General features: G+C 43.7%; 1 protein-coding gene across 8 annotated transcripts in view; it reads right to left on the reverse strand.

The window, feature by feature from the left end:
- Nucleotides 1-1,984: 1,984 nt before the first annotated feature.
- Nucleotides 1,985-14,557, reverse strand: part of CEP350 (centrosomal protein 350) — a 70,344-nt gene continuing 57,771 nt past the window's right edge. For all 8 annotated transcript variants that reach the window (XM_077181979.1, XM_077181976.1, XM_077181980.1 and 5 more), the window contains 4 exons: nucleotides 13,887-14,288; nucleotides 13,654-13,800; nucleotides 12,447-12,569; nucleotides 1,985-6,057 (listed from right to left, as the gene is read on the reverse strand). In XM_077181979.1, the coding sequence (XP_077038094.1) occupies nucleotides 5,893-6,057; nucleotides 12,447-12,569; nucleotides 13,654-13,800; nucleotides 13,887-14,288 (837 nt within the window). In that variant the 3' untranslated portion in view covers nucleotides 1,985-5,892. The remainder of the gene's footprint in view (nucleotides 6,058-12,446; nucleotides 12,570-13,653; nucleotides 13,801-13,886; nucleotides 14,289-14,557) is intronic.

Here is a 14,557-nt window from a genome sequence, read left to right on the forward strand (position 1 = left end):
CACCTGGGAGTGGGCTGTACCTGGGAAGGGAGGCACCAAACAGTCCTACTCAATCCACAGTCAAGAAGGCGGCTGCTGGCCATTGCCCAACCCAGGAGTTTCACCAGGTCCACAGGTGAAACAGCTGTTAAAGGTAACCATGCTCCAAGGCTTCTGGGGAGAGTTGCACAAACGCCACGGGTAGAAAGTCAGTGACAAAGTGAAGCAACGTAGACTTGCAAATGAGGAAATGAGAGCCTTCATCACGCTGATTGCTGGGCATCCTGGGCAAGGACAGCAGGAGCAATGCAGCAGTTTGCTGCGTCACCCGCCGGAGCACCTTGGCAGCACTCCCACAGCTTCAGCCGTTCTTAAAGGAAGCCTCTTATTCAGCCAGAGATGCACAGATCAGTTTGGTTTTTTTCAGCATGAAATGCACTCTGAGCCCCTTCCAGGGATGGATGCAAGTAGACAATTGTCCAAAAATACAGAACTTGTGGAGTAAAACTGCTGTGGGGCGAGGAAAGGCACGGCACAAATGCTCTCCTGCTGCTCGCTAATGAGGCCACAGAGGCTGCAGCACCACTTGGCCCCAGATCTTTGGACACCCACCACTGTGTTTGGCCAGTTCAACCGCTGAGCTCAGAGGGCTGTGACGTCCTCCTGTCTGTCTGAGGGCTGTGACAGGGTCTGAGGGCTGTGACAGTGTCTGAGGGCTGTGACGTCCTCCTGTCTGTCTGAGGGCTGTGACGATGTCTGAGGCTGTGATGTCCTCCTGTCTGAGGGCTGTGATGGTGTCTGAGAGCTGTGATGTTCTCCTGTTTTGAGGGCTGTGACGATGACTGAGGGCTGTGACGGTGTCTGAGGGCTGTGATATTCTTCTGTCTGAGGGCTGTGATGTCCCTCTCTCTGAGGGCTGTGATGTCCTCCTGTCTGTCTGAGGGCTGTGATGGTGTCCCCAGCATGCTCCACTGAGTACCAGCCCTGCAGCACACTGGCACTGCAGGACTGCAGCAAAGCTGCTTCCATAATAGAAGCCTGAATGCAGCAAGTCCTCCTCCAGGATGAGGTACCTCTGCTAAAGAAAAGCAAAGAAGAAATAACTGCAATGGTTTAGCTCATACAGGTCCCCCCATTTAATGCAAACAGCCTCCCAGGCAGGTGAGGAGTTGATGGTCACAGTGTCCTCCAAGCTGGAAAGACCAATGCTGGGTTTTGTACAGGGTCTGCCATAAATGGAAAGCAAAGCCTTTTCTGCTGGGCTGTACATTAATAAAAGGCACCAAACACAGCAGAGGTACCAGAGCAGAGGTGGCCACAGGCACTGAGGAGGCTCAGTAAACACCTGTGCTCCCTGGCTCACCTCTTCACGCTGCCACTCCATCACCATGTGCCCCCACCTGTGGTTTGGCACTGCAAGTGTTTGGCTGTCCTCTTACAGAGCTCCAGGACCTTTCAGGTGTTAAAGTGATTTGGTTTTTTCTTGTCCTGGAAAGAAAACAGCAAAGATTTAGAAAAGTTCCACCAACACATAAAGTTTCCAGGGAGCAATATTTGCCCCTTGGTGAGGACGGGATTGGTGCTGCTAACATCTTTACAGAGATGTACCAATTTAGGAACAGAAAACAAGACTGAGGTTCTGAAGAATTTAATTCCAAATCTGTTGTCTAATATAAAAATGTTTTAAACCATGAGTTTTAAAAACATATTTTAAATAAATATGTGCAAGGAGTAGTTTTTCTCCCACTGTGAACTCCTGCAATGATTGCTCAATGCTATTTTCTGGTGTTATCAACAGTCAGCTTTAACAATAAAGAAATTCTAAAAAAGTTATGATTATAATTAGGGCAACTCTAATGGGATTTTGTAGACTGTGATTGGCATCCCAAGCACAGCATCAGACAGAAAGTGGAACGTACAAGTGACAAATCTCCAGGACACCGTCAGAATTAGCAACTGCTTGGGTAATTGGAAAGCTCAATTTTATAAAATCCAGGAAACAAGATTAATTTATAAATCAGTTTATTTACAGAATTTGTTCTCTTAAAGTACATTTCAGTTACCAAAGATATTTACACTGGTGTACACAGGGACCATCCTGGTTATTTTACAGTTCTTAATTACAAAAGAACCTCCCCACCCCCCCTCCACATCCTTGGATCTGTCTACTGTGCAAAGCTGCTGTGGATGTGAACATGAGCTGAAACTGGCCCAAACCCCAAGTTACCAGGTTATTTACACATACACAGTAAATGGGTTTCTTTTCAGCATCTCCACAACACAGTACATGGGGAGACCGAGCCTCCCAAAAGGCGGCTTTGCAAATGTGTATCAAAAGGCTCTGCAAAATCAAGGAATAAAACCCCCTAGTAAATGCAGGTTAATTACAGTATTCCTTTCTCATCTGTATATAATTTTGCATTTAACACTTAAATTACAAATAAGTTCAATAGTTTGCTTTTCTCCATTTTAGTTGGTTTGTAAACACTTCAGATGCACTAAATACCTTGTAAGATTCAACTGTTTGTCTGCTGGAAAGTACTTTGATTTCCTAATATTCTTAAGGTAGCAAAGAGATATGAAAGTTGGAACTGCACACAGTTCCTCGCAGAATATTCACTTAAAAGGTCTCTGTCACTGTGCTACTTCTGCAGGTACACACTTATTCAAGTATTGCAGAAAGCTAAGGCCACTTTTTCAAGAAAGGAAAAGGAACAAGATGGGATTTTTCAATCCCTCATTCCACCTTGTGAGCAACAAGCCTTCTTTGAAAGGCAGAAGCACTGATATTCCAGGGCCCGGCTCACAGAGCATCCTGACGTTACAGAGGTATTCACACTCCGTGTTCCCACAAGCCTGGGCTTTCCCACCTGGCTCTGAGATCCTTCCAAAGATGGAGCAGCATGTCCCCACTGATGACAGCTGCTGCTGCCCCAAACAGCTCAGGAGTCTCAGCAAAGTGTCCCAGCCTTCAATCTTATGTGGTTACACCAAGATAACCAGGATGCAGAAATATCATCTTGTTCTTACAAAGGGAAGGTTGGGGAGAGAAGCAGAGAATTCAGCCTGTTTGTGGGACCCCAGGCTTCCCCATATCCCCTCACTAGCAGCCTGACCCAGCCTGACCCTTGCTTCATCATCAGTCCACAAGTACTCAACCCACTTGAGGTTTTGAACATACACTCAACTCAAAGCAACTCAACACACGTGAGGTATTGAGAAGGTAATTCACGTACGTTCAAGTCATTTTAGGGTTGCTCCTAGCAAGGATTGCTACCAAAAATAAATCAGTGATGTCTGCAAAGGAACAAAGCCATTACTTAGATGCAGCTTGCTTCTGTCCAAACACCTGTTAAAAACAGTTAGTGCTTCTGTGGAGGGTACTACAGCCAAAAGACAACAGGCACATGATCTCCAACAGGCCCCCATGCCCTGTCAGGCCTGACTGCACAACCTCCCCACTCCTGCTGGACAGACCAGAAACACCCCATGAGCCCCTCAGAAGAGCAAAAAGCCCTGGGGATGCAGGACAACCTTCTCAACACTGGCCACAGAATCTACAGAACAGAACCTGACCTGATGCTCCAGGTACAACCCACTCTGCAGGTTTGTGTCCTCTTTCCATAATTGCTACCTATAAAAATAGCAATCCTTGCTATTGAAAGGTACACACCCAGGAAAGGGAATCTGAGGTGGTGACCCAATCAGTGACACCATGCTGGTTAAATCTAGCAGCTTTAGTTTGCTTCTGTCTTAAGTATCCAAGGGTTTCTTGGTTCAGCATCATGACATTTTACATGAACAAATGAATCACTTGAGAAAAAAAGCTGAGCAATGCTCCACCAAGACTATTTGACTTCCAGCCAGCCAAAAGGCCCACCACTGAGGGACAGACATGCATATTCCCACTGGAGGTGTCCCTACCCACCATTACCTCCTCCTTGTTCTTCCACTCACAGAGCTCCCATGGATATGACTCACCACTAACTCATAAGTGAGGTGCTGGCAACACTACATCTGAGAATCTGTATGGACCTCTGGCAAATCCAACATTTCCCAGTGCTGTCCCTGAAGAATTACCAGCTGTGTGTCATTGTGCAAAATGCAAATATTCCAATGATAGCTTTCAAAAAATCCCAAACAATAAACAACCCAACCAAAAAAAAAAAAAAAGGTGGAATAGAGAAACCAAACTGGAGCATAGCAGAGGTATGCACAGCAGGAAGCCCAAGAACCAAGCAGATGAATGAAACAGTTGAGATGCCCCCTGCCACACCTGTTGTGGGCTGCAGCATCTCTGGGGCACCTCTGAGGGCTTCAAAGTGTCTGTCTACACTCCAGTGCCTGGAGAATCTGACTTCCCTCTGGGTCTTGTCCCAGGTTAGCAAACAGGGACATCCACTATTAAGGCATCAACGTTTGACCCTAGATTGTCTGTGTTCCTCCAAGAAAAACACAACAACAGGAAGAACAGGTCAGGAACCAGCACTCAGCAGAATGACACTGCAGATGAATCCAGCCAAATGAACCAAAATCAACCACATAATATGGTGCAGAAGTTCTAGGAAAGGAAGGGAATAGAAAGAGCTGGGAATTTTCACACAATTTTTCAGCTCAGCCCCCTCAACTCTCCATTGTCTCTGAACCAGGTGCTTCGGTTTTAAGCTCCACTCCTAGACCTGTCCTTGCATCCCACCCTTGGTCATTGAGGTTTGGTTGTTCCTACCTTCACCCCCTTGTATCTGCCTCATGAAGCTGGAGGTTTTGTGTGAAGAATATGGGGCTCTGGAACTTCCAAACCAGATGCTCTCTCAAGTTTGTCTGTCTCAAAACACAAGACAGTGCAGCCAACTGCACAGGACACTCTCCTGTAATCCACTTAATAAATTATCTGAAAATAAATAAAAAACCCACAAGCACAAAACATGCAGACAGTCAAGCACCAGACACTGCTTTCTTTGGTGAATACACTCTGTTCTCTAAATTGTTCAAGTAACAGCTTCTCCAATTTCATTAGGTGACAGTAAGGGAGAAAGCTGAGGGATTGAAGGCCAAATTTTTCTGAGGAAATATTTTCCACTCCTGCATGTCTCGTGCCTGAGAAAATCCTGAGTATCCATTATCTGGGAGCAGCTGGTGCTCCAGGAAGAGAAGTGCTACACAGTAGGAGGAAAGTTGTCCATGGGCTCATCTTTCAGGCTTGACATTAGGCAGGCTTTATCTTGCTCTGCCTCAGAGCAAAGCAGCAAGAATTCTTTACTTGTAGGCAGGAAGAAACATCATCTAATTTCCCTGGACTGGGCTGGCACCATGCTCGGTACCACATCATAAAAGAAAGATGAAAACCAGCTTCACAGAGAAGTGAATTAAATAGGCTCTGAAGCAGAAGGAACTGATGCACATTGTTAGGACTGCAGGAGAAGAAGTGTTAAGATTATAACACTGTTCAGTATGGTAAGTCTCTGTTTATGACCAAAACCTGACCAAACTGTTGCTTCTCCAAATTACTCACATTTCTAAAGACAAGTTGAGTACTGATGGCTGACCACCATTCCAGCAAAACAGCCAATATCCCAACTTAACCCAACCCTTTCAGGGAACAAGCCAAACATATCAAAGCCCCAGGCCGGGGCCCTGGGCAGCTGCTGACAGTTATGTGACATAACTGCATTGGCACATGAACAGTCTTGAGCACTCCTCAAAGCAGCCTCAAGTGAGGGATCAGCTTGTTCCAAACAATAAATCTGGTGCGAGGTCTTGGCAGCCAGTTCAGGTTCTGTTCAGCCCATCTGAACTGGCTGGGAACCCCACGCGTGGAAGTCCAGCTGCAGCACGTGCAGGGAGGAGAGCAGGTCAGGAGTCAGAGAGGCCTGTGACTCCATGGTTGGCAGCTCTGAGCTCACTTCAGCACTGTCAGACAAGCAGCAGCCTCCTCTGTTTCTCGTTTATCTGGTTCAGTACATCAACAGTGTCTCTGATTAAGGCCTCGAAGATGCCATCTGCCAACTGCATCTTGACACACAGCTCGTCCTCGTCGTAGTTCACCCACTGCGCTTCTTCCTCGTGGAGTTCCTGCACCTTGGAGGGGAGAAAGGCAATAGAAACATTACAATTCCATTGCTTTAAAATAATATTGCCTGCAAAGTTCCAGAAAGAGTCCAAAGCAGAGTCTGTCTGTCAACAACATATCTGTCTTTGTAAGAGATTACAGGAAACGCTTGGAATAGCAAAACAAACACAGATCTGTTTGAACCAGGCTATTTCACTGTATCAATGTTTTCTACTTTTCACTCTAGCAACCATTTTAAAGGCTTTCATATTCCTGCACAAGTTTTTCACTTGAAAGGACTCAGCTAATGGGAAAGTCTTAGCCAGCAGCAGAAGCTCTATTAATTAATTAGTCCCTAATTATGTTTTTGCAAGAAGTTAATTCCTTGTAGCTTAAACTGGTAGGAAGTAATGGAAAGGCATTGAATGGGGCAAGGGGGAAAAGAAGAGATTTCACTGCAGTTCAGTTTAAAGTAATAAGAAAACTTTAAGGAAACAACTAACTTCCAGTGCTTCTGCATAGGAACAATGCTTAAATGTTATAAGACAGCATTACAACTCATTTGCACAGAATACTCCATGCTTCATTGGATTTGACAGCATTACTACAAATGGAATTTTGCACCAGTACATTCAAAAAGTACTTATTTCCTTCTATTACTAAATTGTTGACAAAGAAAATCCCCTTTTACTGCTCACTGACAAATAAGTGGTTTAGTATCAGAATGAAATATATAATTTCAATCAGCAAATCAAGTCTTATTGAGAGTCTCTCCAAACTGAACATCTTCAATTAAACTTATTAAAAATTTGTCTTACTGACCACTTCAGTATTACAGACAAACCTAAACATACTCAATCATTTTAGAAAAGAAGGAATGAATGCAAACATCTCTTGTATTTAAAACGACAACAAAAACCTATTAAAAGCTCTGTCTCTGCTCAGCTTCAGCAGAAACCTCCTTTGCCCATAAATCTTACACTCTGAACTCAAAACACATTTACAGTGTAGAAGTGGGGCAGACACCTACACAATGCCAAACTAAGGTTAAACACTGAAAAACCCACTAACCCAGGATCAGTATGTAATAGTGCTGTTTTCTGAGACAGAACATGAACTATAGCCCCAAGACACTCTCTTCCTTTTGCCTGAAGCTAAACCTCCCAGAAACTGGTCTGTTTTGAAGCTGACAGCTGCTGTGGCACAATGCTGATTCAATAACCCCAGCAGAGTGTGAAGCCCAAGAAAAGCCTGCTATGGCAACCCCAGGGAACTGTCACTGCTGCAGGGTTTGCAGCCATTCAAAAGGTCCTGGTTAGACACGGGGCTTCAGGCTGACAGCTCCTTTCTCCCTCTCTTAAGAGAGCTTGGGAGAGGGGCAGGGATCTCATCCTGCAAACAGCTTTGCTTTGGAAGAGTCACACTGCCTGCTTACAAATCTGTGCTACCACAGCAAGTGCCTCTTTCCCACACAGCTGTCAAGGAAGAGGCATTAATGGCTTCATTAGGCTTGTTACTAATAAGGAAGAAGCAACACTATTTGCAATCAAACTTTGAAGGAGTGCTGTAGGTGAAAGATAATTTAAATGGAAGGCTAACAAGTGGTGGATAATTGGCTGTGGGTTTGTGTGGGGGTGAATGTCTGAAACAGACTCCTGAAGTCTCACACAGAAATGTGCTGCCTGCAACCTGTATGTGCTGGTTGTAAATTCTGATAAAGTAAACAGCAGCATGTCTCAAGTTCTCCCATCAATACAGAAGCAGCAATTTGCAGACTGATCATGTGTTGTGTGTCCACTTCATAGATTATTTAGGTAAGGAAGAGACAGGGGTGATGAAAAGAAGAGGTGATGCTGAAAAAGGATTCCCTGAAAGCAGAAGTGATCTGGGAAAAAGCAACAGGGGGCTCAAAGGGAGAGGTGATGATAGCTGCTGCAGGAAAGATCCTGGAAATGAGGGAAGATACTGAAGATGAAGGAGGTGGGTGGAGACAAATGCCAGGGGATGCCCAGGGACCTTGACCAATGACATCTAAGGCTGATAACCTGGAGCAGCTACACCGTAGGGATTTTCTGCCCAGCCTTCCCAGGCCAGCAGCCACTCCACTGCTGAAAAGTGAAGTCAAGACTTAGTGAAGGTAACACTGAGGGTGGGGGAAGCTAGTGAGAAAAATAATCAAGCAAGTTAAAAGCTCTGATCTCACTGGCCTTGAACAAACCTCAATGTCCAGATCCATGCTAAGGTGCTGTTTATTCTGTCTCCCTGACAACTGTGTGATGAGACAATTTCTTTACTGTGCTCAAGCAGTGAAAAGAGATACACGGGATAAAGAAGTAAAAGTAAACCAGAGAGGAGAAGGTACTTGATCCAGGCAGAGAAAGGCTGAATGTTTAACAGCACCAGAAAGAAAAACAGTATCAATAATTAATTTTCTCTTGCCTGTATCATCCCTCCCTCTCTCAGAGGCAGAGTGCACAATTTCCTTTGGCATTAGAAGGACTTCCTCGAGCATGCTTTTGGAAAACTGCGAGAATGCACACTCTGCAGCTGCAGGCAAGTCCTGTTTATAGTGCATTCAGAACACGTGTGGAAACTGCTGTGCTGCTTTGCAGCCCTGGCTGCAACATCTGAGCCAAGGCAGTTGTGACTCCTTTGTCTGGGTTTGAATGGTTTGATCCATTTGTTGTGTTACCACAAACTGCTCCTAAGTAATTGAGACAGTTTCTTTAATAATTGACAACTATCATGGCTTGCATGGAAAGTAATTTTGCCTTTTCTTCAGTACTTTGCACTTTCTCATGATAAAAGTAAAACTTCACATATTTGATACCAGGAAGCAAGATCTCTATACCAGAAAGAAATTGCATTTGGGTGAAGTCAGGAAAACTACAATTTTAATGAATTCCATCTACATGAAAACATAAAGAGTGATGAAATGCAGAAGGCTGTGTGCTATTTTTTTCTCTGTACCCTTTCTTTTTGTATGCACACTTTTTATTTAAAATAAAACATTTAAAGGAGGGGGGCATGCACACACAAAAAAAACTAGGAGATAACATGGTCACATGATCCTGCTGGCCCTCCACTAAATGTCACAGCACCTAAATACCCCACATGAAGTAATATAATCAGAAGGAAATTTAGAGAGTGACTTAGCATGTTTTGATTTCTCAAGATTCCTGTTCAAAACCAAGAATATCTCTAAAATAAACTACATTTAAGGAGTAAGTAGACTATTAGGGAGACTGAAAAGAATAAGCATCCAGATATAAAGTAGTGTCTTGGATGAAGGCCAGCAGGAGGAAGGCAGGCAGGTGCATTCTCACAGCCCTTTGCTCTCAGAGTGCCTGGAAACCTTCAGACACAGCATACAAACAGCCTTTCACTCTCTTCTTACTGTGCACTCCCCTTGGGTTTAGATCTGGGGTGCTGCAGCAGTGGCACCTCCAGCTTTCCAATTAAGCCAGCTTGGTAGGAACAGTCTTGCTTTGTTGCAGAGCTTCTGCACAGAGAGAAACATTTTGGCTGTTAAATCAACAGGTCAGAAGATCAAGCACTTTGCAGCACTCTGCTGGCAGGCTCCTCAGGTGTGAAAACCAAACACATAGGTTTGGCAGTATCATGTGAGCTCTGCTTTCTCAAGCTCCACATAAAAGAGAAAGGGGCTGGCAGGGAAAGCAATGGCAGAGTTTGTTCTAGCCCCATGCAAACAGATCAGCACAGGGAGTTTTGGCTGAAGACCCAAGTGGAAAAAAAAGGAGTGGAAACAACCTATTGTCAGCACCTGAACTTAAATAAGGAGATATGAGGGTTCTTGCTGTAGTTTAAAAATAGGTTTTGAAAGATTGTGGCAGCCCTGATGTACCGAAATGTACATGTGACATTCTCCACAAAGCACAGACAGCACACATGTGATAAAGAACAACATGAAGGGACAAAAAGGGAAGAAAGCAAATACTTAGACATTCCTTTAACTTGATTTTAAACAAAGTAGCTTTTCATAAATGTGAACTCCTGTACTTGTTTATTGAAAGCCAAGGTTTGCTGCAAATGTTAGTAACTGGAGCAAATATCCAGCATATCAGAGGGATGCCTGAAGAATCCCAATATAAATTCTTTTCTGAGGACAGAGATGCCTGATTGAAGACAAAAAGAATGCTGCAAAAAGGAGAAGAGGAAGATGTTCTTTTGTCACTGGCACTAAAACATGACTCACCACATTGGTGTCAATGCTGGGAAAGCACAGACCAAAGTGAAAATGCAACTAAAAGTGCAGCCATTGGAGGAAGCTGCAAAGCTCAGGGCAGAGCAAGGAGGCAAAGGATGAATCCATCCTGTTCTCCCTTTTGTTCCCAGGAGTGGGATGGCCAACCTAGAGGTCCCAGTGTCACAGAGATCATCAGTGCTGCTTCTCCTGCTGTGCCCCTTCTTACAGGGATGAACCTTCCCCTGGCAATTAAATTTAATATGAAAAACCCAGAACATTGTATCCAGGCATAATCAGGGAGAGAATAAGTTCAGTCAAACAGCCTGGCATTTGTTTCTGTGTCTGCAGAAGAAGTAAAAGTCACAGCCAGCTCCTGGGTCAGACAGAACTGGACAGTCAGGTGTGGTCAGTCTTCTCAGCATCACTAAAATACACAGTTGTCTCAACAGAAAACTGTGAAGGGATGTTTTCATTTTAAGGTTAATTTGACTTAAAATGGGAACAAAGAAACTGGGAAGAAACTGTGCTCTAAGTTTAAATGCAAGTAACAGAAGCCTAAGAATATTAATCTCTGTTTTAAAGAGATCATGTTTTATTTTAACAGTCATTGTCTTTACAAGCATGAAAAGAATGTGGGGAATCAATGAGCTGTATTCACATGACATCCCCTCCACACTGCAGTGGTGTATACTGGCTACACCTTCACAACAACTGGAACTAAGTATTCTGAATTGTGATTTTCAAAGATGACTTTCACAGCACTGAAACCTACAAAAACAATCTCACTTTCTCTTTCAGGAAATTTCTCTCTTGTACTACTTGAATAGAATTTCAACAAAATGTGAAGAATCCTAAGCCTGGCCTCTCAGTTTAGGGCTACCTCATGAGCTACTGGGAAGAGGCAGCAGGTCTTGCACCTGTATATCCTCTTCTGGCCTTGCATTGGTGTTACCACAGAACTCATGACCTTAGCTGGGGTTGCTCAGGAGACAGAGAAAGCTGTCCAATATTTCATATTTCACAGAGATTTTAATAAAAGAGAGTTCAGTTTCTCTTGCCTTATCTCCTTAGGTTTTCAGTTAAAAGTTCCTCTGATAGTGGCTCACATCACAGTGTAAATTTGTAAGAAATGCCCCTGGGACTGCCTTATTCCTAAAGCATGGCATGCTGCAACCTTCACAGAGTCATTCCCAGTGTTCAGCTGAAGTTTTATTACCATATTCTTGAGAGAACAAAATAAAATTAAACACATTATTTATTAGGCCAAACTTGTCAAAGCTCCATTAATCTTTGATGTCTGGCTCTGCATGTAAATCACAGACTGGATTGTCTGAACTTCAAACATCATCTGAAGCACTCTGGATGCCTATGTTGCAAAAACATTAGGAAGTTGGTACACATGCATAACAGCTGTAATATTAGTTTCCTTGGAGATCTAAAGATAACTTTTTTGTGCATGCTTTAACAACCTCTATATCCCAGAATCAAGAGTATCAGGATGTATTGGGATCTATAAATATATATTCTATTTACATACAATTAAACCCCTGTGTTGGAAACCCTCCAGTGATGGGCAATTAAAAGACCACACGACCCACAACTCCAAATTACTCATATGTGCTTGCTGTGTGGAATCAATTCCAGGTGTAATTAAGTGAAGCAGTGTTAATGACGACTCATATTCCCAAGCACAACCTTCACTATCATTATAGCCAATAAAGATGTTAACCAGGCAATACAAGACAACAAAATAACTTTCAAAAACTGTACACAGCCAGACATGCTCCATCTCAGGCAGTTTTAACACTGAACTGTCTCTGCCCCAGTGGCAGTTGCATTCATTAGTTTAATTACATTCTATTACTGTCTCAAATTAAATATTACTTCAAAATAAAAACATTTTATATTGAAGTAAGAGGAAAAACATATTCCCATCTCAAAGAAAAAGTTTATTCTCAGTCAAATATTTCATTGTTTCCTTCTGGAAATTCATGCTTTAAACTTTTTGTGAGTGAGTGAATTTATACTGCAGTCAAACAAGTAGGCAGAATTAACTCAATTCATCTTCCCTCACTGGTACTGGACTTCTGACAGCTCATGTACACTTTGTAGTTTTTAAACAGCATGACTGAATACTGAAAATACATTCATGTGCCACACTTCAGTCTGGTGGACAGCACCTGACAAGATTGTTTGTTTTCATCCACTTACCAGTATGTGATCCACCCGGTCTCGTTTCTTCCGCCCAAATTTCATCATCTTCTGCCAGTCTGTTTTGTGGTTAGGCTCTTTCCTCAGGCTGAACAGCTTCAGTACTTCAGCTGCAATGAAGTTCTACAGAACAGTAAAGGTGAGATTTATCACACTTGAGCTAAGAAATTAAAGGTATGCACAAAGCAGCTCCCATAAAAAAGTCACACTATAGAATTCACATCAGCTTGGCAGGACAATTATTAAACCCAGAAGTGGGGGGGAAAACAAGACACCCACTGCTGCTTCAACCTTGAGAACAGACACTTTCTACACTACACAAACAGAGGATTCTGACAATTTATTTTATGGGAAAATATTAAAGAAAAGCAGGGTGGGAATTTGGTGTCCTTGTCCTGTGTCCCTGCTGTCCCCAGCCACAAGCTTTTGAAAGTCTTCTCAGCTAACAGAGTGATTTAGATACTATTTCTTTCTTTTCTTCGCTTTCCTAGACAGTTAACACGCTGTATCTTCAGCAGCTTAATCAAAATTTAGTCAACTGCCTCATTTTCAGAAGAAACAGTGCAGGTGGAAGTTTTCCTTTGTGTCCTGATGAGCCATATGGAAGGTTCTTTGTGGAGGGCTTTAAGGGAGACAGGTTTTTCCCCTGATGTACAGCCCTGCAAGTTTAACCTAGGTCCAGTCAGGCTCTTGTTTGTCCCTCAGGCTCTGTGATTTTGTCCTTCCTTGAGCACTACCACCAATAACATGAAGGCCTCCTCCGGCTTGCCAAATACAACAATGCCCTCACAAGTCAAAGTTTGGGTTCCTCTGAGCAACTCCTGCTGTCCTCAGAGAGGTTGGTATAAGTGTGTGTGTCTGAGTGAAAAATCTAGCTCATCCCATTTGGCCCAACCCTACCGTTGGATCCATTCCAATACAGAAATCTGCTACAGCAGCAGGCTGTCAGTATACCAATTTTATAAGATCAAGGTCATCCTGGCAGTTCTGCATAGAGGATTGAGGTTTAAAAACAACCAGCAGCAGTCATAAGGACAGGGAGGCCAATCTGTTGAATAAAAAAGGACCATTCTGACAAATTTTCTTTCTTTCTTTTCTCAACTCATCTCTTGCTGGATACACCTCTTATGATCTTCTACCACTCAGGTAAATGCCAGTTTGGTGTTTTTCATCCTACTTTCCCTGCTCAACAAATACTTTGTCCTACCTTGATTTCATCCAGATCATTTGGATCTTTGACTCGGCGAAAATAGGCAGATGCGATCCTACACGGTTTCATCCAAATGGGCTGATTCAGATTAGGATCCTCAGCAAAGATTTCCCCAAAGATCTCTTTTGTTAAATCAAATACCACCTGAACAAAGGAACAAGTAAAGGTTATGGCTTTTTTTGTCCATGATAAAATTTTGGAGGGCAAGACCAAATGCCTGAAGACCGTACCTTTCTATAAACCTGCTTGTTTATGGTGTCTGTGTCCTGCTCTTGGAGGGTACCACTCAGATCTGTTTTAAGGCTGCAGCTTTGAAGATCATGACCCAGCTCTTTCAGTTTCCAGAGCTCCTCAGCTGCTGCATGCACCATCCCTTCCACCTCCACTGCGGTGTGAGGGACCGCCAGGGGCTCCTCGCTTGGCTTGGTGGGCACTTTCTGCGGCTCTGCCTGGGGCAGCACTGCTGGTTCCTCAGCCTGCTTCTGCTGCAGCTTGCGGGAACTCAGACCATAGTCCTCATCAAACCAGTCCTGATCATCTCCCAGCACACTCAGGAACTCCCTGTTGAGCTCCAGCTCTGCCAGTCTCTTGGCAAGCTCCTCCTGGCCACTGGCACCAAACACAGGACTCTCCTGCGAATCAAGAGCCACAGAGTAAATGTCAAAGTGGTGTCACACGCTTGTGTCCCTCAGCTTACATTTTTAAATGCTTTACTGTTGTAGGTGGCAAGAAATGGCTATCAAAACAAGCCATGCACTGGGATACACAAAAACATATGAGACACATACAGAACATACATGTGGTATGAACATGTGGTAATCTCCACATCATCCAACAGAACCTGGGAGAACAACTGGTGCCACATCACATTCCTGATTCAATCATCCCCAGTCAAAGGCAC

This window comes from Agelaius phoeniceus, chromosome 8 (assembly GCF_051311805.1).
Source record: "Agelaius phoeniceus isolate bAgePho1 chromosome 8, bAgePho1.hap1, whole genome shotgun sequence".
NCBI lineage: Eukaryota > Metazoa > Chordata > Aves > Passeriformes > Icteridae > Agelaius > Agelaius phoeniceus.